General features: G+C 34.9%; 1 protein-coding gene across 3 annotated transcripts in view; it reads left to right on the top strand.

The window, feature by feature from the left end:
• POLK (DNA polymerase kappa) overlaps window positions 1-26,363 on the top strand; it is a 61,958-nt gene that overhangs the window by 30,808 nt on the left and 4,787 nt on the right. The window contains exons 3-11 of one of the 3 annotated variants that reach the window (XM_081131800.1): window positions 1,204-1,323; window positions 8,439-8,591; window positions 12,388-12,519; window positions 14,501-14,654; window positions 17,299-17,538; window positions 19,081-19,205; window positions 20,543-20,709; window positions 22,983-23,015; window positions 24,511-24,607. In XM_081131800.1, the coding sequence (XP_080987926.1) occupies window positions 1,204-1,323; window positions 8,439-8,591; window positions 12,388-12,519; window positions 14,501-14,654; window positions 17,299-17,538; window positions 19,081-19,205; window positions 20,543-20,709; window positions 22,983-23,015; window positions 24,511-24,607 (1,221 nt within the window). The remainder of the gene's footprint in view (window positions 1-1,203; window positions 1,324-8,438; window positions 8,592-12,387; window positions 12,520-14,500; window positions 14,655-17,298; window positions 17,539-19,080; window positions 19,206-20,542; window positions 20,710-22,982; window positions 23,016-24,510; window positions 24,608-26,363) is intronic. The other 2 variants (XM_081131802.1, XM_081131801.1) reach the window with 2 other exon arrangements.

Raw genomic sequence — 26,363 nt, 5'->3', positions numbered from 1 at the left:
TGATTCCGGCCAAGGGCACGTACCTCAGTTGCAGGCTTGATCCCCGGCCCTGGTTGAGGAGTGTGCAGGAGGCAACCAGTTGATGTGTCTCTCACATCAGTGTTTCTCTCTCTCCTCTCCCCCCCCCTCCCCCTTTCACTGTCTCTGAAGAAGCAATGGAAAAAATATCCTTGGGTGAAGATTGAAACAATTTTAATAAAAAGATAAGCAACATTCTGGAGCCAAATATTTGTGAAACACCCATCAGTTAAAGGACTTACATTCAGAATATATGAAGAATTCTTACAACTTATTAATAAGAATAATAGCCCAATTAAAAAATGGGGGGGGGGAATGTAGACATTTCGCTAAAGAAGATATAAGAATTGCTCATAAGCCCATGAAAAGATGTTCAGCATCGTTAGTCATTGGGAAAGTGCAAATTAAAATTACAGTGAGATGCCATTCACACTATTATAGCCTAGAATGGCTATAATAAATAAGACAGACAATGACAAATGTTGGCAAGGATGTGGAGAAATTGGAACTCACACATTGCTGGTGAGATTGTAAAATGATTCAGCCATTTTGGAAAACAATCTGGCAGTTCCCCAAAAGGTTTAGCATGTTACCACATGACACAGAAATTTCACTCCTGGGTACATATCCAAGGGAAATGGTCTACACAAAAACATGTACACAGATATTCATTGCAACATTTTTTATAATAACCAAAAAGTAAAAATAATCCAAATGTCTATTAGCCTGATGAGTGGACAGATACTATGTTCAGTGATGGGATGGATGATAGGTAATTTTCTGAAAGTTATTTTCTTTAATGACGAACATTAAATTTTTAAAAATACTTTTAAAGTAAAAGTGAAGGAGGTAACTGATGACCCATCTGAGTGAGGCCTTGGATGTGCCCCAAGGATCCTGCCTAAGACACATTGTTATTTTCTGAGCGCAGATCTGTACTCACCTCAGTTTATACTGTGCTTAGTACTGCCTCACAACAATACTATCATTTAGGTAACTATAAATTCATTTTACAGACAAGGAAACAGGCATAGATTAACTTTAGGATTGCTTAGCTGGAAATAGTGGAGCTAAGTTTTGAATTTAATTGTTCTGATTCTGGGTTCTGTACTCAGCCTCCAGATTATTCTACAGCGATGATTTCCTTCAGACAGTTTTTATGCTTTGTTTTGCTTTCCTCCATAGGGGTCCAGATTTTATGGAAATGAGCTCAAGAAAGAAAAGCAAGTCAACCAACGAATTGAAAATATGATGCAACAAAAAGCTCAAATTACCAGTCAGCAGCTGAGGAAAGCACAATTACAGGTATAATTTATTTGCTAAAGAAAGTGGAAACTGGTAGAATAGTAATTGACAGTTTAAATGCATCATGCTCATGTCATAAGTGAAAACAAGGTAAAATGTAAATAAAATGTTCATTATGCTGTAAAACATAAAAATTTAACAAATATGTATACTTTGTTAAAATTGCTCTTCCTTATATAAAGATTCTACACTTAGACATTGTCACCTTCATTATACAAAAGAGAAAAAGGAGCCTTAATCTAGGTTAAGTAACTTGCCTAACTTCATATCACGAGTAGTTGGCAAAGTCAGAGCTTATGTTCTTTTTATTATATACATACTTAGCAGCTAGACAGGCCACAGGAGTGATGTGACACATTTTCTGCAATGCTGATTTTGCAAGAAGGATTTGGAGGAACATGTTAACTAATTAAATTAAAAGGCCATTTAAAACATAAGTGTGTTACAGTAAAACAAAAAGTAACATAAAGGGTAGAATTCCTAATGTGCATGAATTTTTAAGATAAAACATAAGAATTCTAAAAATTTGGGAGCTTTGGCTTCTTCAGGATCATTGGGGAGTAAATACTTAATTTTCTCTGGTATTAAAAGTTATTTCAGGAGAAAAGTTTGAGAAGAACCACACTGCAGACGACCATGTGGTAGATTGATAACTCAAAGCTGTCAAGGTTCTGCTAGTAAAACTAAAGTTTAATTTTAAAGATAGTTTTATCGTTTATCAAATCTGGTTCAGTTTAACAAAGCACTTTACAGTATAATGATAAAATCATAATATTAATCTGATTCTTGTGATAGAGTCAAGATAATAAATTTTATATTTTCTTTACCAAATGATAATGTCATTTAAATATATATATGTATGCTTTCCCAGAGCACAAGCTAATTTTTATCTTCTGAGTTAAGTGGTCTGCTACCATGACAAAAGATGATTTGTCTGTTAAATCATCATTTTTAGTGCTCTATAGCATGCCACTGTATGGAGGCATCATAATTTATTTACCTTAACCCACCTTGGTTCCAGTTTTTTGTTTTATATACAACTTTGTGATAATCATTCTTTTTAAAAATATGTTTTTATTGATTTTTTAGAGAGAGAGGAAGGGAGAGGAGATAGAGAGATAGAAACATTGATCAGCTGCCTCCTGCATGCTCCCCATTGGGGATCGAGCCCAAAACCCAGGCATGTGCCCTAACCAGGAATTGAACTGATGACCTCTCGGTTCCTGGCTCCACGCTCAACCAGTGAGCCACACAGGCCGGGCCATTCTTACCCTGTTATTTTCACCACAGATTGTACCATTTTACATTTTCAGCGTAAGAGTGCTGGTTTCCTCATGTTTAAAGCTATATTTTATAAATTTTACCAATCTTTTAGTTTCTGCTGATACAGTGTCCAAAATCTTATTTTATGGTGGTTTTAATTTGCTCTCCTTTGATTATGAAAGAGAAAGATTTTTAAAAAATTGATTTTTAGAAAGAGAAGAAGGGAGAGGGAGAGAGAAACGTGAGACTGTGAGAGCTAAACATTGATTGGCTGCCTCCCGCAAGCCCCCGTTGGCAATCGAGCTTGAACCAGGGCATGTGCCCTGACCAGGAATCAAACCCAGCAACCTTTTGGTGTACAAGATGAGGCCCAACCACATGAGCCACACTGGCCATGGCAAAGATTGTTTTTTTAAATTGAATTTATTGCGGTGACATTGGTTCCCCAAACCATACAGGTTTCAAGTGTACAACTCAACAAAACATCTGCACACCGCATCGTGCACCCATCACCCAAAGTAAAGTCTCTTTACATCCCCATTTATTCCCCCTTTGCTCACCTCCCCTTATTCCCATCCCCTTTTCCCTCTGGCTATCACCACACTGTTTTTTTTAATTTTTTTTTTCTCTTTAATTTTTTTTACTTAATCCCTTCACCTTCTTTCATCCAGGCCCCCATCCCTCCTCGCCTTTGACAGCTGTCAGTATATTCCATGTATACCATGCCTCTGTTTCTATTTTTTTGTCAGTTTCTTGTTTATTAGATTCCACATATAAGTGAGATCATATGGTATTTGTCTTTCTCTGACTGGCTTATTTCACTTAGTATAATAATCTCTAGGTCCATCCATGCTGTCGCAAAAGGTGACTGTCTTTTTACACATTAGTTAGCCATTAATATTTCCTTTTTGTGGGAATTTCCTCTTTCATTCTATTTGTTAGGATGTAGGCTAAGTAGCTGGCATGGAGACTCAAAGATATAATGGTCCAAACAAGATAAGAGTTTATTTCTCTCACATAATAGGTAAGTAGTCCCTCCTGGTCAGGTAGTTCTGATCACCATAGTAAATTTGAGACCCAGGTTCCATCATTCCAGAGTGTGAATCCTTACTGGAATTGATAAAACTGGATTAGCCCCAATCCATATTCCAGCCCCTAGTAAGGAAGAAAGAACAAGGGAAAAGTCAAAGGCAAATAATTTGCTATCACACAAGTGAAAAGGAAGTTACACACATTACTTCAGCTCACATTCTTTTGGCAAGAATTTAAGTTTCCTGGTCACACCTAACTGCAAGAGAAGCTGTGAAATACAACTGGGTGGCCATGTGCATGGCTAAAAATCTATTACTGTAGAAGAAAGAGAGAATGGATTTGGGGACTCAACTAGCAGTCCAAAGCAATATCCTCTGTCTGCGTTTCTAGAAGAGTTTGTATCTTTTTTCTCTGGATTTATAGATCTTATCATATATTAAGGATTTTATATCTGCCATTTGTTGTAAATATTTTTTCAGTTTATTATCTTTTAATTTTGCAGGTCGCCCCCAATATAGTTTTAAATGTTTATGTAAACAAATCCAACAGTAGTTTCTAAATTTTTCTTGGCTCTGGTATTGTACATAGAGGTTATTCCTCACAAACAAGCCAGTATGTTCTTTTAGTATTTTTGTAGATTTTATTATACTCAAAACTTTAGTGTCTTTGGAATTTGTTTTGATGTAAGGTGTGAAGTATTTTTGTTCTTAAATAATACCCTAAATGGTATTATTTTTCCTAAGTAATAATTCTCTTGTCCCAACATCATTTATTGAATCATGAGTTCTTTCTCCACTGACTTGAAGAGGCATGTTTATGTACTAAGCTCTCATTGTACTTGGATTTGCTTCTGGACTCTCTTCTAATCAACTGAATCTTTTCCTGTATCAGTACCATGCAGTTTTAGTTATTAAATGACAATAATATAGTTTAATACTCTTCTTCACTACTCTTCTTTAACATTTTTTGTTTTTCTCATGCATTCTTTTAAATTAACTTAAGCATAATTTCACCAAGTTTTCTAAAAATTCCCTTCTGTCTACAAGAACATTATCTTTAAATTGATATTAATCCTTAGGCAATTTACTTTTTAGACCTTTTTTGGTAAGTTTTATTCATCTATAGTGTACAAATATCTTTAAGTTTTAAAGAGTGAGTGGTGCAATATAACAACTTTTTGCTGTTCATACTAATTTTAAAGCTCCTATTTTTAAATATGCTAATAATCTGGAGGACTAGAGAATACCTTTACATTGTGTAATAGAACTTCAGCTTTTGTTACAGTTTTAGTTGACTATTTCATGGGAATCTCTCTGTCATCTTCTGCAAGGGGAATGACAGGAAATGTGTTTTATGTTGATTGTTAAATTGTTGTTTTGTTTGTTAAGCTTCCTTTAAAAGAAGTTGTATAAATGGGAGGGTATTGAGGAAGTCCTAAGAAGTTCTGAGAGAACAGAGAGGTTTTCATAGGAAATGTGTTTCTATTTTAAAGTCATAAAATTTCCAAATAGTAGATTTTATTATGTGTGATAAGATAATATGAACTATTGCCAGTCAAGCTGAGGTAAGTAATATCTGTAGGCATGAACTCCCATGATATTTATTCAAAACCTCTCAATGTGTTCCCCACCCTATCCCATCCTCATTAGATTTCTTAAAGGCACATTTTTGTAGCTGCTAAATCATCTTATTATAACAGGGATTCATGAATTGAATAGACAAACATCCATATTATAGAAAATGGCAACCTACACAGCAAATCAGTGCATTTTGACCATTTAAACAATTGATTTTTATGAACTCAGATTTACTCAATAATTGTTAGAGTAATACCAATTAAGAAAATGAAAAATATTATTCCTGAAGTGGCCTCCTAGATGTAATAGAAAAAGAGGATTTTTTTAAAGTTAAGTCATAATATGGATATAAAATATACCATTAGAGTTTGGTTTGAGCTTATTTCAGTGATAAAAACTTAAAAATCCACAAAATAATGGAAAGAGCACAGACTTTGGAGTAACCTTGTTTCCTGGTCTAATCCTAACTTTTACCAGCTGTATGACTTAGCCAAATTACTTAATTTTACTGAGTTTTAGTTTCCTTATCTGTAAAATGGGAATAGTAATCATTATCTCAGAATTACTTTGGCCATTAAGTGCATTAACATAAAAAGCACTTAAAATATACACGTGTCATATAATATACTCAGTAAATGTCACTTCTACTTTTAAAAATTATAGGTAATATCATTAAGCCCTTACAACATCCCTGGGTCAGTACACAGCATGGGTATGCCTTTAATTCTTTCAACCTTTTGAGGTTGGTTTAGTTCTATTTTACAAATAAGGAAAGCGAGGAGGGAGGATAGTTACATTCTCATGTAACTAATTGGTGGCAGAGCTGAGACGAACAAAAGCCATTATTCTTAACTATTGTGACACATACCGGATCTCAAGTGTAGCAAAAGGGACAGCATACATGTTAGAGGCTCAGGTCAAAACTTGGAAGTTATTTGGACGGAAAAATGGAAGAAAGGAAAACCTGAATGAGGATTTCAATAGAAGAAACTTGAAAAGTGCAGTGGTGGGCATTTGGTACATGTTGAAAGAAAGGAGTTCAGAGAAGGGTGACTAATGAGAGACAGCAAAGGAAAATGGAATGCATGAGTCATCAGCGGGAGGTTTCCTTTTGGCAACTGTACGCTTGCTGTAAGCCCAGAAAAGTCAATAGATTGCTGAAGAAACTGCCATCGCTTTAATATATGAGTCTAAGGAGAGTTTATCCCATTTAGTTTGCTTTCTATTTATTATCTCTTTCCAATGATTCTGGGTTAAGATATTTCAGATGCTCCTCTCTCATTCTCAATCGACTCGTATCTTAGGCATATTTTCTGGATTAATATCGAGTAGTTTTCAAACCCTTGTTTTTATTAGTTTCCATGATTTCATGATTTGCTTATATCTTTTTTTTATGTCCAGATGCTATTCTCTAGTGTAAAATTAAACTGGAAGAATAGTTGTTTTAAATCTGGATAATAAATTGGATTAATGTTGACAAGTCTCATTTATTAGGTGTGGTGTCTCACTGCATAAGGTCAGCCTTCTCCAAACTTTTTCTAGAAATGCTACCTTCTCTTTTTAACCAGAGAGATCTATACATGTGTGTATATATTTACATTTTATGTATGTATATATGTAAATATGTAAATTTTATTCCTTTTCTCCCCTTTCTTTCTTATGTGGAAAGAATTTAAAGGCAGATAAGTTCTTTCTCCTCCTTATCTGAGCTAAGGTCACAATTTAGTATCTAATACAATAAGTGCCGTAATAAAACAGGAAAACTAATAAGGGGACATTAAATCCTGTGGTACAAAGGACAGATATTCAGTTAAGTTTCAGAGATATATCTCAACTAATACTTGAAGGCTTTGCGACAGAACTAGGAAGGGCATTCTCAACAGAGGGGATCAATGAGGGTAAAAAGGGGACATCTGTAATATTTTCAACAATAAAGATAAAGAAGAGAAAAAAAAAAGAGAAGCAGCCTGAAGAGGGCACAGAGCACCCCAGGTTGTTTAGTGAGTTGCAGCCTAAATAGGAGCAGACCCTAGAGTTACTGTGGCTGCTAGAGACAAATGTGATTCAGTGTGATTGTTCCTAAAAGAGAACTTGCAGTCTTAACCTGCAGCTAGTGGGCAGCTAGTGTCACTATAATGCTAAGAAGCAATGCTAGTAGCAAGGTTGAAGTCCAACGAGGGAAAAAGCTAAATTATACCCTTGTAACTTTCCACCTTTGAGGAAACCTGCTATGGGGATTTCCACATGATGGAAATTGCTTTTATTCCGGAGATCACCCCACTTACATGTTTCTGGCTGTTTTTCCAATTTTTTTATTGTTTTGTTATACACCTATTCATTGATCCTTTCAGGAATAGTTTTCTAACCTCTCTTCTCACAATTTTGCTGGTTTTATTGACTTTTTCATGTGTGTCATAGATCAAAAAGTCACTCAGCCACCCCCAGCTGGAGGGAAACTGAGAAAGTGCGTATTTAGCTTTTTCAGCCTCTATGGAGGACACAAAGAAGGAACACTTGGGAATGCTTGCATCTGCAACATAAACCCTTTTCTGACAGCCCTACTTTGCTTATTTCTACCCCTTTCCATTTCTTCTTACTGATCCAACTCTTTCTAAAGAAACAAAAAAATTCTTTAAAGATTAAGATTCTTTACTGTTATATTTGACACATATATTGAAATTTTATGAAAGAATAAATTACACCTTAAATTTTCAATTTGATTTGTATAAAGTAAGTTATAAAATTTTAGCATTATGAAAGCAGTTCTACAGAGGGAATGTTTACATATGCTTTGGTATAATCTTTTGTTGTTCATTTCCTTTGTTGCTATTTTAAGACATGAATATTATGAGTCAGATGGGAGTAGTTGTTTATTTTACCTAAACTGAAGCTTGTAGTTACAGTAAGTTCTCCAGATTTATAAAGCAGTAGAGGCATTTGCTATAAGCAGCTGGAATAGTTTATTCATTCAATACTGAGTAACCTCTTGTACTTATGAGTATTGAGAAATGTAAGAGTTGATAGGAAATGATATTTGAGAACAGACTGCCTATGTTTGTGAAAATTAAAGCAATGCTCAGCCTTAAGAAACAATAAGCAAATATACATCAATAGGTGGCTGGGTGGGCAGATGGATGGATAGATGAACACCGACAGACAGATACTTAGTAAAAGATTAACGTTAAGATTAGTAGTATTATAATATTATGTTGTCAAAAGTATGTTAACTTTTTAAAAATTAAGGTTGACAAATTTGCAATGGAATTGGAACAGAACCGGGATCTGAGCAATACCATAGTGCACATTGACATGGATGCTTTCTATGCAGCTGTAGAAATGAGGGACAATCCCGAATTGAAAGATAAACCCATTGCTGTAGGATCATCAAGGATGCTGGTAAGTAGGTAAAGACAAAACGGAAATTTTATAATATAGTCAAGTAAGCCTTACTGGTTTATGCAGGGGACTTTATTGAATTCTACCAGTTTACTGAGTATTTTCCTGCTTGCTTTATGTGTTCAGTTACTAAATCCTTTCAACACCCCTTAAGGTACAAATTTTTGTTTCCACTTGACAGATAAGAAAACAAGCACAGAGAGGTGTTTAATAACTTTCCTGAAGTTTCAAACCTGGTAAATGGTATAGTGGCATTGCATGTTTTTGTTGCAGATTATATTTTTCTTAAGTTACTGTTCTAGTTTAAAAAAAAATTTGAAGAAAAAAGAAAAACGTTATTCTTCTAAAGCAAGGGTTTGCAAAACAATGGCCTGCATGCCAAATCCAGCCTGCAGCCTTTTTGTAAATAAAATTTACTGGAACACAGTCACACCCATTCATTTATTATTATTGTTACACTAAAAGAACATAGTTGAGTACTTGCAACAGAGACCATATGAACTGCAAAGCCTAAGTAATTACTTTCTGGACCTTTACAGAAAAGGTTTGCCAACCCATTCTAGAGTAACATATTTCATTAATGTAGTACTATAATTAAGTAGTTTTTCCCATGACTTGGAACCTTTGCTTTTCTGATTACTATGTTGCTCTTCCCTATTTCCACCCTATCCATAGAGGGTAAAGATGACCAGGATAGCCATATGTAGCTGAACATGTGTTGAGAATTAAAAATAGTAAAGGGAATAGATGGGTTTTAATATTTAAAAAAACATACAAGAGAAACAAGGAGAGTTCTGCCCTGGTCCCTAAAACCTTCCAATGCCTTAGATAGCTATGAACCTAATTCCTACTAAGTTACTATTTTTTTTACAAAATTATAATCTGTTCATTATCTCTACTCCCATGAGTATGCAGGCAGCTAACAGTCCTGGTAGCAAAACAGTGTTTATTGAAAGGATACTCTCTTTTCCTATAAATCATCAACTAATATTTGAAAAAATATATTTAACTTCATTAAGAATATATAATACTACATATTTATATATATTAAATTATGTATGTATGTGTGTGTGTATGTATAACAGGCGCATACACACGTGCCGCAGTCATGTTAAAGCTCACCCCACTGTTAAGGTCACAACATGTTTTCTTTCTATAATTTTTATCCTTCTAAAAATTGCTTATTGTTTCCAAATTCAAAATGATTATGTTATATTTAATCAAAGATCACTCCCCTTGTATGCTGACCTAATAGATTTCCCATCTAATGAGACTTGAAGTGTAATTTTTTTTGTCATTGTTAAACTCATAAAAATGTGTACAGTAGTGATGGTGATACATTTTTTATCATCACAGTCTTTTACAATTAGAATTATTTTTTAATGAATTTGATGGATTCTTGAAATGTTTAAGTTAGCGCTCATAGTTAGAACTTAGACTCTGTAGCAGTTACTTATTGCTCATAATGAACCCCTTCATTATGCAGTGGCCAACCATTTATTTGCTCTTGATTCTGTAATTTGAGCAGGAAACAATGGGGATGGCTAATCTCTATTGTACCTGGGGTTGGCTAGAGCTATTTAACTGGGCTAGAGGGTCAAAAATGGCTTCACTAACATGCCTGGCACTTCGACTGATGGAGATGGCAGGGATGGCTTCCAGCCATTCAGCTTTCTCCTCTCTTGGTGCATATTATTTTATTTATTCATTAATTATTTTTTAAATTCTCACCTGAGGATGTGTTTTTATTGACTTTCAGAGAGAGAGGAAGGGAGAGTAAGAAACATCAATGTGAGACAGAAACATCTATTGGTTGCCTCCCACATGCACCCAGACCAGGGGTAGAACCTGCAACCTAGGTATGTGCCCTGACTGGGAATCGAACCTGCAACCTTTTGGTGTATGGAATGACACTCCAACCAACTGAGCTACCTGGCCAGGGCACATGGTGCATTATTATTTAGTAATTTAACCCAAGATCTTTGCATGGTTGCCAGATCCCCAAAATGCAAAAGCAGAGACTGCTGACTTCATAATGCCTAGGCTCATGACTCACATAATATCACTCCCTCAAATTCTTTTGGGCAACGCCTGTAAAAATGCAAGTCACTTGGCATGAGGAACTAGAACCCACCTTTTGATAGGAGGAACTGTAAAATATTGTGGCTATGATTTACAATCTACCACAAACCTAAAAGTTAAAGGAACTCATATCTAAAATTTGGTTCTACTCTACTATAGATCTAGCTTTTATATCTATTCCATTAGACTTATTTATATTTGAAGCATTGGTTTGTCTTTTTAGTGCTACCTGCATTTTCTGTTCCAGGATACTGACCAAGGATTAGCTTAGTTTTGAGTACTATCAAGATTTTTTAAATGCCATTTTAAAAAACCATTAATGGAAATTTGATGTTATTATTCTGAAATAATTATTCCATTTGATAGATTCTGTTTTGCATTTCTTAGACTTTTCACTTAAGATTCCAAAAAAAGGTTTTATTTGTGATTAAAAAAAAATTTATGTGATACTATGGTCTACCACATTGACAGAGACTGTTATCAGATATCATCTATAGGATTTAGTAATGTTGTCCATTTTACTCTGGTTTTTTCTTTTCTTATTTTATATGTTTTTATTGATTTCAGAGAGAGGAAGGGAGAGAGAGAGAGAAACATCAATGATGAGAGTTGTTGATCAGCTGCCTCCTGCACACCCCCTACTGGAGATCAAGTCCGCAACCCAGGCATGTGCCCTGACTGGGAATCCAACCATGACCCCCCCGGTTCATAGGTCGACACTCAACCACTGAGCCATGCCAGCTGGGCATGCTCTTAGTTTTTTATTTCCATCTCCTAGTCAAAATGTTTTCACCAAAAAAGATATTTAAGCCTTAAGAAATAAAATTTAATTTTTAAAGTTCTTTAAAGCTTTTATCACTTCATTTTGGAGACTTAATTTAACTGACCATATATTAGACCTCTTATTTTTGTTCTAGATGGAACATTTCCAAAATCCCAAACAGACCAAATTCCAAATCTGTACTCTTATATCACTCTGTTACTTTCTACACTACTACTTTCATGGAACATCTATACTATTTGTACTATAACATTAATTTATGATTACACTTTACTATTATTACTGTACTCTTACTTTTATGTAACATCACCTACTATCATCCAAACTTTGATACAGTACTATATTATGGGTATGCCTTAAAACCAATGAAGTTTAGTTACTGGAAATGCAAGGGAACCTTTTTATTAGCACAGTCTTGCTTATTACCTGGTATCATATTATAAATACGGGGACAGCAGTGGGAGATGGTCATGGTATCATAATACCATTGATAGGCTAAAATTAAAGCATGATTTGAGACAGTGACCTATAAAAGAAATGTCCTTGATCCCTGGCTGAGTGGCTTAGTTGGTTGGAGTGTCATCCCGTACACCAAAAGGTTTCAGGTTTGATTTCTGGCCAGGGCACATACCTAGGTTACAGGTTTGGTCCCTAGTCCGGGCACGTACGGGGGTCAACCAATCGATGTTTCTCACTTCCCTCCCTCCCTCCCTCCCTCCCTCCCTCCCTCCCTCCCTCCCTCCCTCCCTCCCTCTCTCCTTCTCTCTTCCTCTTTCTCTAAAATCAATAAACATATCCTTTGGTGAGAATTAAAAAAAAAAGAATGTCCTTGAATTGAAAATGCACATCAGTAATGTGTTTCTTTTGAATGCATCGATCAATATGTTCATTTAGGTTTGAATAGTTTTTCCCTTGCGGCCCATTTTCTTTCAGAGTACTTCAAATTACCATGCAAGGAGGTTTGGAGTTCGTGCAGCCATGCCAGGATTTATTGCTAAAAGGCTCTGCCCACAACTTATTATAGTGCCTCCAAACTTTGACAAATACCAAGCTGTGAGTAAAGAGGTAAGCCTGATGTCTCACCCCTACTTATACATAGCCTTTCACTGATTTCCTGTCACCTACCAAGTCAAGTCCACATGCCTTCACACATCAGAATTTGGCTTTAGTTTATCCCTTTAGTCTCACCTCCTACCACTTCTTCAGCCGGTGTATTGAATATGATATCCTAGCTGCATATGATATCCAGAATACACCCTTCTATTTCCCAGTTCTTTGCTTTTACCATGTTTTTTTATCTGCTTAGGAAACTGTCTCCCCAGAAGACTTTGAATTGTCTTAATAATAACCTAAATTAACTTTAGCTTTTTTTTTCTTAATGTGCACTATACATTTCTTCTGGAATCGCCCGATATTTATAATTTACAGAATCTACTTAAGTCATTAATTTCAACCTCTTTTCTGAATAATTTTTTTATCAGTGTTTTAAAACAGTAACAGAATTCACTTATTTTGATTAGCTTTTAATAAGTTTGAAAATCCTTCAAAGACTTTGTAAGAAAGAATGTTTTAAGTCCTGCTTTAATTCAGTAAAACTTGGGACAGTATGACAATGAGGACTAACTTGTTTTCAGTTATCTTCAGTCTAGTTGTTTACATAAGTTGGAGAAATCTTTCTTCAGATTTGAGCAGGATCTAGCTACTTTATTTGCAGATAATAAATGGGTTTTAATGTATAAATGAACTATAGCATAAATTCACTGACTACAAGTGCATTAATAATTTTGGCTTGGTTTAAAAGTTTATAGAAAAGCCATTTTCGTTTTATCCAAAAGAATGGATAGCTTTAACTGTTCTCATAGCCTAAGTACTTGATTTTTACTGGAACATGCCTATTCTTGTTCTTACAGCAGCATTCTATGTAAAGGAAGTTAGTGAGTACTCAGTGCCTCTAGGGAGTACTTCTCATTTGGAATAATCTTAGTTGGCTGCCAACTACAGACTTTCCAGAGTATCATTTTCACTAGGAAGATTCTTTTTGAGTACATCCAAAAAAATGGTTTCTTCTACAAGAACAGAGCTAATTAAGGTACTCTGAGCAAAACTTGGCCAAGTTTTATGTTACTATTTTCTAAAATTACCTTTTACTCAGCTGTTCATAATTACATTAAGCTAAAAAGCTTTCTTTTTATAAGTCATCAAGAAAGGCTTTCTCATGATGCAGCAGACAGCTTTTAAATACTAAGTGGAATCATAATTTAGCAAGTATGTTTTTTCTGACATTATTTTGGCAACCATTTCCTCTAGTTTCAGCTATTACTTCAATGGTTAAAAAAATTTGATTCCATATACTAAAACTGTCTTATATAAAAGGCATTTCTGGACTCATACAGAGATTCTAATCTCTTTATGTATTTCTTTCATCCCAAGAGGCAACTCCACACTATTCTCCATCATTGATTATGGTCACAGACACTACAGACTTTGTCACTTTTTCCATTATAAATCCTGATAATTGAGCTTTGTTTTCTTGAATGGATACATGCATTAATGTGTGTATTGAGTGGAGTTTTATTTGCATGTTATAGTTCATCTAAAGCAACATAGTACCTCTATGTAAGATTATCCTTTTAAAAATGTACAAAAACCATCATAAAAGGTGAGGAGGAGGAGGATTCTATTGTTCCCACTTTTACTTTTGATCAGCTACTTAAAGTTCCATTGTTTAACCATTTTTTCTGTGCCTACCAGAATGATGTTGTCTGAGATTTATTTGAATCACTATTTCTAGATACGGATGGCTAAGTAGAGATTGTATCAAATAAAGCTATTTAATGGTCTTCTGCCTTCATGATCTATTTTAATAAGAAAGACAATTTGGACAAATTTGCCCTGGTGATAAATTATTTAGTCCCTAAATCCATGAGCTATTGATTGCAGGATTGTTACTATAGTTGCAAAGTAAGAATATTAATTTTTCTTATCAGCTGTATGTGACAGATTTTGCTTTAGCAGCAAAATTTAAACCATCTTGTTCCTTTTGAAGGTTAAGGAAATACTTGCTGATTATGATCCCAATTTTATGGCCATGAGTCTTGATGAAGCCTACTTGAATATAACAAAGCACTTACAGGAAAGACAAAATTGGCCTGAGGACAAAAGAAAGTATTTCATCAAAACAGGGAACTCTCTAGAAAATGGTAAGCAATTTATTAGAACAATCAAACTAAAAAACGAACAAAAAACCCTCTGGATTTGAATTAACACAGTTAACTTATTAGGGTATATAAGATGTAGGACTAGCTATATCTTTGTTATAAAAAATTATTAAGAATGAAAAATCAGAAAATTAAGATTTACCTATGTGTTTTCTGAGTTAAATGTGTGGAAGGTGGCCCTGGCTGGGTGGCTCAGTTGGTTAGAGCATCGTCCAGATACACCCAGGTCACAGGTTTGAACTCCAGTCAGGGCACATACAAGCAGCAGCCAACGCATGCATCAATAAGTGGAACAGCAAATCTCTCTCTCTCTCTCTCCTCCTCCCTCCCCCTTCCACTCTCTCTGAAAAGCAGTGGAAAAAATATCCTCCGGTGAGAATTAAAAAAAAAATTTAAAGAAATAATAAGTGTGTCGAGTGTCACTTTTATTTATTTTATTTTATTTTTATTTATTTTTAAAAATATATCTTTATTGATTTCAGAGAGAGGGAAGGAGAGGGAGAGAGAGAGATAGAAACATCAATGATGAGAGAGTCATTGATCAAGGCCACAACCGGGGCATGTGCCCTGACCGGGAATCGAACCCCAATCGCCTGGATCCTAGGTCGATGCTCAACCACTGAGCCATGCCCGGCAGGCTCGAGTGTCACTTTTAAACCAAATGAGATTGTTAAATCTCTAGACTTTAAAAGAGTGTGCAGAGTCCCTGAATAAAGTGATTTCATAGCAGTTCTTTTCCTAAAATCTAACTAACAAAGGGTTGGAATGCATCTAATCTGAGGAGCTCATCTGTTTAAGGTGGCCTTTAGTTGTAGTTGCTAATGGAAAATAGAGTTTTAAAAAATTTGTTTCAAACATATCAAAACATTGTGTGGGGTTTTTTCTTCATTCCCAAATCAACTCCCTTTTTTGCCTTAGACCTTACTTTTATTCTTTTATATACGATGAAACAAGTTTCATGACCCAAAGCATTCTTTTTTAATGTCTCCTTTATTACTTATCCAAAATGGTACCAAGAAACGTGTAGCATTATGCATGCTGCTTGCAACCCTCTGTCAGAGGTATGACTATTTCTAATGTCTGAGATGTCCTGGGCTCCTGGGTGGAGTTCTCCAAGGTGAAAAGGTAGCAACAGGGAAGGTTTGCTCACATCCCACAGCTACATTCCATGTGCACAACTCATTGACTGCGTCAGGCGGGACGGACAGTGGTGGGGAAACCTGTTTGTAATTTTTCCTGAAGCAAAAGTGGTGGATTCTCAATGGCATTCAGTTATAACTCTTACATTGTTTGGGTCTCAAATCTTTGGAACAAGTTTAATGTGGACATCAAATCACAACTTCATTATCTTCTTTGCAGCTCTAAGGGGTAAGTCTCTTATTTTGTAGATGGCCTGGGAATTCAGATTTGGAAAACATCTGTCTGTAACTTAATTCATATATTATACCTTAAAATTGAAATGAATCCGGTATTTGTCATATTATTTATATTTTCTTAGGAAATCTGCCTAAAAGGCCAAGTTCATTTTTAAAGTAATAGGCATTCACATGTGACTTGAATCTAGACGTTTAATTTTTGTTTCTGCATTTACCTTAATTTGGAAAACATTTATAGCTAATAAAATTACGAAATTGTATCAGAAAGCTCTATCGTTAATCTTAGTTGTTATATTTAAACTTCATTTCTCCTCCATTAAGCCCAGAATGGATTTGTTCATGAGGACATTTTTAGTACCAGTTAGATTTAAGTGTATTTTACAGTCCATTTGTGAAAAATGCAAATGAAGTGAGGTAATAACCAGATTGATATTTTTACTCTACTTTTTAATAGTATTAGTTTACAGCCTATTGACGATAATAAATGCTTCTTTCTCTTAACCTTGGATAATGGTTATTCTGATCAGATGTTAAGAATTTGTGTATTTTAATGGGTATACATATGCAGATATATAGACTATAAATAAAAAAAAGAATTTGTATGTTTTAAAAAGTGTAACACCCAGAAGTAATTTCTATTTATTTTAAATACGCCTTTAGTAAAAGTGATACTTTATAAACAGGCAAGTCAAAATTAAAATCAGCATTTGAAAGAAGAAAATTCAGATTATGTTAACATCTGAAAAGTTTCTTCTATGAATGAAGAAAATTTAAGGTTTTTTTCCCCTCTAAAAACAAAACTTATTTTTCAGGAATTTATTCTAGATTGCTTAATGCCTTTTGCCCTGATTACTAAATTCTAATTGAAGAAATTTCTTTTTTCCCCCAAGAGTTGAGTAAACAAAATAAAAATCTTTCATTTTTTAAGAAAAAAGTAATATGAATCTCAACCCAATTCTGGGTTTCAATTAACTTAGGTGCAAAAATTAGTGAGTTTTACTAGGATATTTTCTTTTAAAATTTATGCCGTGGAAGTGGGTAATATATTCTTTTTAAGAAAAACTTAGAATCATTGTTTTCTTTTTAAAACAGTTATAAAATATAAATGATGACATTTCTGATCTTAGTTCTTAGAAACAAAACTAAACTTGATTTACTTTTTGTCTTTAGAAAGAATGTAGCGAAACCTGACTTATGAAGTATGTGTTTCTTAAAATGAAGATGAATTATTGTTCCTGTTTATAATTTAGATAAACCAGGAAGGGAAGTTAATAAACTGAGTGAGCATGAACGATCCATCTCGCCATTACTTTTTGAAGATAGTCCTCCTGATCTGCAGCCCCCAGGAAATACCTCCCAAGTGAACAGTGAAGAACAAAATAATCCTCAAATACTTCAACACTCAGTTGTTTTTGGAACATCAGCCGAGGAAGTGGTAAAGGAAATTCGTTTCAGAATCGAGCAAAAAACAACACTGACAGCTAGTGCAGGTACTTAAACAGGATATTGGTGGCGACAATAGTTATAATTTTCGGACTTGCTAATTCAAATGTAGTATTAGTAGTTTCTCATTATAAAATATAGGATAATATTTTACTTACCCATTTTTTATTCAACTTCTAACAACCTAACCTATTTAGAATGCCTGGAACCTATAGGTAAGTTGGAATTAATCCAAAAAGCCTTGGAGCCCAAAGAAAAAAATCTCATGTAGCTTCCCTTTTTTTAAGCACAAAATATATTTTAATTATTTTTGGACATAGTCCTTTATTAGTTTTCCCTTGGAAGACTGCAGCCCTTCCAAGGCTACAGTGCAGGAGAGACCCCAGATGGCCACAAGGTAGTAGACAGAAGAATCACCAACTAGCAACATAACAATCTGGGACCATCCTGTGAAAGGGAAAAGAGCTTTACATATGTCAGTAACCCGTAGGGTAACACTGCTTAACATAGAGACTGATACTCATCATAATTACCCCACATTATCTTATAAAAGCCGTATTATGATGAGGTTAGTCTTTCCTTTCTATGACAAAGCATGAGAATAAGTAATAAAATTTAGGAAGATGTGTATAAACAATGAAATGAACTATTTAATGATTATATTAGTATATTCCCATTTCAGTTTACCTTAATCATTAAGACTCCTAGAAATTATAAAACACCTTTCTTAAAAGTAGTAATTTACTCTGTAACATTAAAAGGATACATACATTTCATTACCATTGTTTTAAATATACTGTAATCTTTGATTTTTTTTTTTTAGTGTGTATAATCTATACAAATGACCTTTTCAAAGAGTAAACATACATTCTAATTTATACTCTGGATCATTTCTATAAGATAGCCCTATGTTTCTACTACAGATAGTAAGTAAATTAACAATGTTGCTTAAATAAACTCAGAAATCACTCTTAGACTTTAAAATACCATGGAGCTTTAAATAGTCCTCATTTCTGCTATGAAAATAACTAATACAATTCTTTTTCCTAAAACCATAGGAAGCCCTGGGGAGATAGATAGTAATCTGTTATTTTAATTAATTAATTTATTTATTTATTTAACAAGGCATATAATTATGATTTATTGCTACTATCTGAATATGCTCTTTCGAACATAGATATGCATATTTTTATTTATTGAATTTATTGGGCTCACATTGGTTAATAAAATTATATAGGTTTCAAGTGTACAATTCTATAACACATCATCTGTATATTGTATTGTGTGTTCCCCACTCAAAGTCAGATCTCTTTCCATCAAAATTGATCCCCCTTTACCCTCCTCTACCTCCTCCCACCCCCCTTTCCCTCTGTAATCCCCATGCTGTTGTCTATGACAATGAGGGTTTTTTTCTTTTTTTGCTTAATCCCTTTACTTTTTCCGCCCACTGTTATTTTTAAAGTAGCATTTCACATCATTTCAGATTTTTTGCACTTAACATTTTATTTTTCTATATTGTCATCACCTGTATTTTAAAATCATACATATAAAAGTCTTTGAGTCATCAGAGTGGTTTTTTTTTTTTTAAGGCATTGCCCCAAATACAATGTTAGCAAAAATATGCAGTGATAAGAATAAGCCAAATGGACAGTTCCAGATTCTCCCCAGCAGACAAGCCGTGTTGGACTTCATCAAGGACTTACCCATTAGAAAGGTGAGATCTTCTATAAAATGTATCACCTATATATATATACTCTGGGTTCTGAAGAGATACTGTTCAGGATGATAGCAATTGTTAGCTGAAAAGTTTTAAAACACTAGGTAACAAGCAAGAACTCTCATGGATGATTGAATTTAGATTTGATGAAATCTTTCTATTAAACCCTTAAGGTGAGGTTTAGGAATCTTTTTGCTGAAAAGTTTTTTGTCTTTTTAAAAAATATGTCTTTATTGATTTCAGAGAGAAGAAGGGAGAGGGAGGGAGAGAAAGAGATAGAAATATCAATGATGAGAGAGTCATTGGTCCACTGCCTCCTGCACGCCCCCCGGTGGGAATCGAGCCCGCAACCCAGGCATGTGCCCTGACTGGGAATCGAGCCTCGATCCCCTGGATCCTAGGTCGATGCTCAACCGCCGAGCCATGCCTGCTGGGCTGCTGAAAAGTTTTAAGAAAGTAGATGACAGACTTTTAAGTGTACCCCTGCCAAGGGGAAGAAGAAAAAGAATACTGATGAAAGTCCTTTCAGCTGTAACCCAGTGTACAACCTTAGTTCTGAAGCACTGATTGTTGCCTGATTAATAATAGTGTGATACTTCAAAGAGATTTAGAACTTTGTTTTGACAAAAAATAAATCAAAATACTTTATCATCTTTAAAATGGTAAAGTGATCCCTTAGGAGTTATAGGAAGGAGGGTATATTTTATTATTTTTTAAAGCTTCTAGATTTTCCTGCATATATATGCTTTTTAAGCAATAGTTGCACTATATACTATTTGATGTTCTATCTAGGACTTGCTTTTCTCACTCAACATAATGTATATAAGTAAATTTAAATAAAGTATTTCTCAGTGCTCAGAAGGAAGGCTATATCAAAATATATTAGGTATAATGATTATAGAATAGCTTAGTATGTAAGGTGTAGCTATAAAGCAGTGTTTTCCATTGTTTTTTAAGTTATGAATAGGTGTTCTATAAAAAAGGTTCTGGGGTCAAATAACTTTGGAATCTTCCACCCTTGTGAGTCACAAAGGTCCTAGTATATTAAAGACTAAAAGTTCAACTTAGATTTGTATATCCCACCTTTCCCCAAGTTTGACCACAGAACTTTTCTTTTTTAATGCTTTTAAAATTTTCGTGAAACTTTACATTTAAGTTTTTCATGGGACACTAGTGTAGGAAATGTGGCCAAAAATAAATTAAAGCAGTTTTTTTATGAAGATAGTCACATCATTCATGCCTTTTATTGATTATAAAAGGTATCATGTGATTATAATATCAGTTCTTACCTTAACTTAAAAATGTATTAATAATAAATATTGATTCTCTTCTAGGTTTCTGGAATAGGAAAAGTTACAGAAAAGATGTTAAAGGCCCTTGGAATTATTACTTGTACAGAACTCTACCAACAGAGGGCATTACTTTCTCTTCTTTTCTCTGAAACATCTTGGCATTCTTTCCTTCATATTTCTATGGGTTTAGGTTCAACGCACCTGACAAGGTATCCACATGTATATTCATTCTGCTTTTTCTTTTTTTTTTACTTTATTTTTGTTGTTGACACTATTACAGATGTCCCCATTCCCCCTCCCTCGTCTGCCTCCAACCCCCCTTCCCTCTGGCCATCACCACAGTTGTCTATGTCTATGGGTCATTTTGCCTTTTCTCTATTCATTTGCTGAAATAAGTTCTAACCATTAAAGTGGAGCCTATAAGGATAACATGTTTTAAAATTATTTTGGACTGGTTCAATTTGGAATATAATCTTTAAATTAGAGTCAAAAGATTCAATGTGGGAGAAAAAGAGGAATAAAGAATCACTCCTCGGTTGTAGCCACGGCCATTGGACAGATGAACAAGAGGAATGATGGGCACTTCCTGTTCTGCACCTGCCCATACTCTGTTCAGAATATAAGAATACTAGCACGCTGGTGGTCAGATGTTTGAGAAAAGCAAGACGGCTCATATTCCAGAATTCACCCTTTCAGCAAGGAGGTTTAATAATTCTTTGAAAGCCTTCAAACTATATTTATATATTATATATATTAAGCATGCAGTAAGCAAACCCTGCCTTCCTGGAGGTTACAGACTAGTGTGGAAGATAGAAGGTAACCAAATAAACAAATGAGGAAAGTGAGGCAGAGTGAGGACATAAAAAATGACTTGGGATTGGGGGGTAAGAGTCAGGGTGGCCACCATCATCCAGAGGCAGAGACCTAAAGGGGCCAGCCATGGAAAGATCTGGAAGAGGAACAGCTAGGGAGAGGCCCTGTGTTTTCTTTCTTGTCACTCTTTCATCTAGGTCTTAAAAAGAGGCCTAGAGCTAGAAGGGTACACTTTTGAGGGTGGGTGAAAGGAAATAATAATAATTAAAAAAAAAGAATGGGAATGAACACAGCACTATTTTTACAATTTTGTCATCATTCTGTCAACCTGCCTTCAGAGTAACTCCTTTATGTTCTTTTTTTTAAAAATATATCTTTATTGATTTCAGAGAGAGGAATGGAGAGAGAGAGAGAAACATCAATGACAAAAGAGTCATTGATCGGCCCCTCCCGCACACCCCCTACTGGGGATCAAGCCCGCAACCCAAGCATGTGCCCTGACCCGGAATCGAACCGTGATCTCCTGGTTCATAGGCCAGTGCTCAACCACTGAGCCACGCCAGCCAGGCTTCCTTTACATTCTTAGACTGAAGGAGAACGGGAAGGTTACTGAGGGGCATAGAAAATAAGTTTGATAAACCAATTAAACATGCTACATCTTACAGAGCTTGTAAGACTATTCTTGTCTCTCTGTTCTTAATCATGAGTCCACAGTTACTGGCATTGATTTTGAGTGGAAATAATGAAAAATAAGAAAAAGACATCACAGTACTATAAATAATCTAATATTTTGAAGATAATGGGAAATAAAGCTTTCTCCTTTAATCCAAAAATTAACCTTTTTTTATTTCCATAGTGCTTGAACACAAGAGCTCTTGGTAAAACATAGCACATACTAAGGGGGTATTTAGGGACGCAGGTAATATCTGAAGTACTTCTCCCCTTCTAACATATTCCATGTTTACTTTTTATTTGTTTATTTGTCTTTCTCCACTAAGATACAAGTTTCTTAAGGGTAGGCACTTGGTCTGTTTTGTTCATAACTATATCCCCAAGGCCTAGAACAGTGTTCCATTTATAATAGGTTCATTAAATCTTTGGAAAATGGATAACCTAAGTGTCATTTCAGCCTTTTGGTGTCTTGTACTATCAGAGCAGGTAGAATCCAAGCAAACTAGATATTTTAGATTTCCAGTCTTCATCCGTTGCTGTGTGCCAAATTCTGACTGAGGTTCTATGGAGTGGTATAAATGAATAATGAATAGGCTATAGGAGAGAGAAGTTAATGTACTAAGCCCAAAACTAGATCATTGATACTAAATTATTTAAAATTTAGTTATATCCTGTAACTGCGAGCCGTTACACTACCACCTGCTATTGGTTTTTCTAAGTTGTGGTTTTGCTATTCAGGCTTTTAATAGAAGCAGTTTATAATATCAACCTATTTTAAATTTGTTCTCTTCTATAGATACAGACTTGATCCATGGCACGTGTAATCATAATAGCATCTTATCTATCTACATTATTTGGGTGATAGTTTTACTTTTAGATCTTAAGAACTCACTGTTTTTCGTGATGTATAAATTTGATATGTTAAATGCTCTTGGTTGACTAGAAGAAACTCAGTCTTTGAGAAAACAAATAAAAACTTTTTTTTCTTCATTTCAAGGGATGGAGAGAGGAAAAGCATGAGTGTTGAGAGGTAATATTGTGATATTATTAATTGTTCATAATTTATGCTACTTAAAACAAATTTTTAATTTTTAGGAAAGTACACTGAAATTTTAAAAATCTATTTTCAAACCACAGAACAATTCTCAGCATGCCACACTCCTGAAGTAAATATCCCAATACAGTGCTTTATTATCCTCACTTGCTGTGCTCTCAGTGGGGGGAAAAATGCATATGTACTGCAGTTACTTTTTTTAACATTGGTTTTGTTCCTGTTCAGTGAAAACCAAGCATTTTGGGATTCTAGATCCTAATTCTCTAGACTTTATAAGAAAAATTATGCTGTGATGTAATGTACTCAGTTCAGAGGATTAGGATTTGGCTATCTTTGGGGACCCTTATTTTGCCTACCCACTGGGGGCAAGCAATTTGGCATTACCTATCAAAATTACAGATACACATGTACTTAATTCCCACAGTTCTTGTCCTAGGAATTCATTCCACAATTGTAATTGCATGTCATTGTCAAATAAACATTGCTTATTTGTTCATATGTGCATAAAATATTTCTGGAGGAATTCATAAGAATAGGAAGCTGGTAACTTTGGTTCTCTACAAATGGGAACTGGGTAACTGGGTACTCAGGAGGGGAAGTCTGAATAGTCATTTGCATGTGATTTATTACTCATTACTCTGATTTCTCTGTAGTATCCTCTTTTATGTTACTGGACCTTTCAACTTCTTTTAACACTTTTGTGATGAATTAGAAATTTCTACATTTAATCTTATCAGCCCTCCATTTTCAGTTGTTTATTAGATAACTATACCTTGGTCCCATTAAACAACCCCTTAAATCTACTTGAAGATATTTCTCCTTCAGAAAATAGATGTACAAAAATTGGAATGATGTTCTCATCTTTCTTAAGATAATCCTTTTTAGCATAGTCTGTATACACATATGTCTTAATGTGTTTCAAGTTTTTGAGGGAATTATCATTATCTGTTGGTGGCTTTAATCATCTTTTTAAAAATATTATAGAGAGAGCAAAAGTATAAAAGTACACTTTTACTGTCCCGGCTGGGTGGCTCAGTTGGTTAAGAGCGTCATTCTGTACACCAAAAAGTTGCAGGTTCGATTCCCAGTCAGGGCACATACCTAGGTTTGGGTTTGATCCCTGGATGGGGCGCTTATGGGAGGCAATGGATACATTTCTCTCTCTCTTTCTCTCTCTCCCTCCTTCCTTCCCTCCCTTTCTCTCTCTCTAAAATCAATAAAAACATATCCTCAGATGAGGATTTTTTTAAAAGTACACCTTTGCTAATCAGCTTAACTATCTAAATGATATTTAATTATTAAGTAGATCTTAAATCTTTTTACTTAATTATATCTTACTTTATCTAAAGACTTTATCCTGTACTGCAGAAAATATAACTTAATGCTAAGTCATATAAACATACTATATCATTCCTAAATTATCCTGAGTTATATTTTACTTTGTGCACCAAAGTCATTCTTGTCTTTCTAGGACATTCAGTGAGATAAGTAAAGCAGAAGAACAGTACAGCTTGTGCCAGGAACTTTGCAGTGAACTTGCTCAAGATCTGCAGAAAGAAGGACTTAAGGTACTTTATTTTAATGTGGTGTTCTTAGTTTTAAAATCTTCTAATAATAAAATGCACTTTAACACAAGAAGTATTTGAATACAAAGTGAGAAATGTCAGATAAGAGTATTCTCATCACCAGCGAAGAAATTTGATTCTGACCCTTATTTGAGGCCTATGATGAGGCCATTCTGTGAAGCAGCAACTTGCAGGGTAGAGTGGCTCCAGTCTAATTGCAGGGGAGTTCACACTTCCCTCAGAGAACACTTGGATAAGCTCACAATCAGTTACACTGGCATTGGAGAATAAAGCAGAGGGGGCAAGGAGTTTCCTAGAGTTGCATTTACATATTAAAAGTGCCTTTCCAATCATGCTTCAGTGTTTTCTCCTGTAGATAGTGACTTTCTAGAGTAAGCATTTTGTTTCAAGGCTCTACTGCAGGTTGTTTAACACATTGAGAACAGAATCTGGAAGGCTTTGAACTTTGTGTTTTATGATCTTCACTCACAACAATCCATATTTAATGCTTTTTCAATACTCTCAAACCAGAGTTATTTAGAATTGCAAAATGCAATGGGGATTACCAGAGGGAAAGGGGGGTGGGGGAGGTAGGAGAGGATAAAGGGGGGATAAAAGGCGATGGAAGGAGACTGGACTTGGGGTGGTGAACACACAATGCAATATACAGATGATGTGTTATGGAATTATACACCTGAAACCTATATAACTTTATTATCCAGTGTCACCCCAATAAATGCAATAAAAAAATTTTAAGTATTAAAAAATTATTACAAAGAATGGGATAATAGATGAGTATTTTTCTTATAATTTTTCTCTATCAGACCTTAATTGTAAAAGAGTTGTCTTTTTAAATGATTAAATATATATTTTTTAATCCTCACCCGAAGATGTTTTTTATTGATTTAAGAGAGGAATGGGGGAGAGAGAGAGAGAGAGAGAAACATCCATCAGTCGCTTCCCGTACACTCCCTGAGTGGGAATCAAACCCATAACCTAGGTATGTGCCTTGACCAAGAATTGAACCCTCAACATTTTGGTGTACGGGACAACCCTTCAACCAACTGAACCACCTGTCCAGGGCCATTAAATAAACTCAATTTTAGAATCATTTTAGATTTACAGAAAATTGCCAAGATACTATAGAGAGTTCCAGTATGCCCAGTTTCCCTGATTATTAATGTCTTCTATTGCCAGAGTCTATTTGTCAAAACTAAGAAACTGACATTAGCACATTATTATTAACTAAACTCCAGACTTTATTTGGATTTTACCTATTTTTCCATTAATGTTCTCTTTCTGTTCCAGGATTCAGTGCAGGAAACCACACTGCATTTAGTTTTCATGTCTTCTCCAGTCTCTAGTTTATGACAGTTTCTAGTATTTCCTTGTTTTTCATGACCTTGATAGTCTTGAGGAATACTGGTCAGATATCTTGCAGAATGTCTCCCAACATGGGTTTTCTAGAGGTTTTCATTAGGTTATACCACGGTTATGAGTTTTAGAAAGAATACCCCAGAGGTGAAGTGTCCTTCTCTTCACATCCTATGAGGTACAGTAGTCCCCCCTTATCTGAGATCTCACTTTCCAGTTTCAGTTACCCACAATCTGAAAATATTAAATGGAAAATTCTTGAAGTTAAAGAAATCATAAGTTTTAAATAGAACATCTTTCTTAGTAGCATAATGAAATCTCACGCTGTCCTGCTCCAGCCTGCTCGGGATGTGAATTATCCCTTTGTCCAGCGCATCCATGCTCT

The sequence above is a fragment of the Miniopterus schreibersii genome (genome assembly GCF_964146895.1).
Source record: "Miniopterus schreibersii genome assembly, chromosome: 3".
In the NCBI taxonomy this organism is placed as follows: Eukaryota; Metazoa; Chordata; class Mammalia; order Chiroptera; family Miniopteridae; genus Miniopterus; species Miniopterus schreibersii.
Note: the sequence above shows the minus strand (reverse complement) of the source record. Positions and strands in the feature narration are given on the sequence as shown.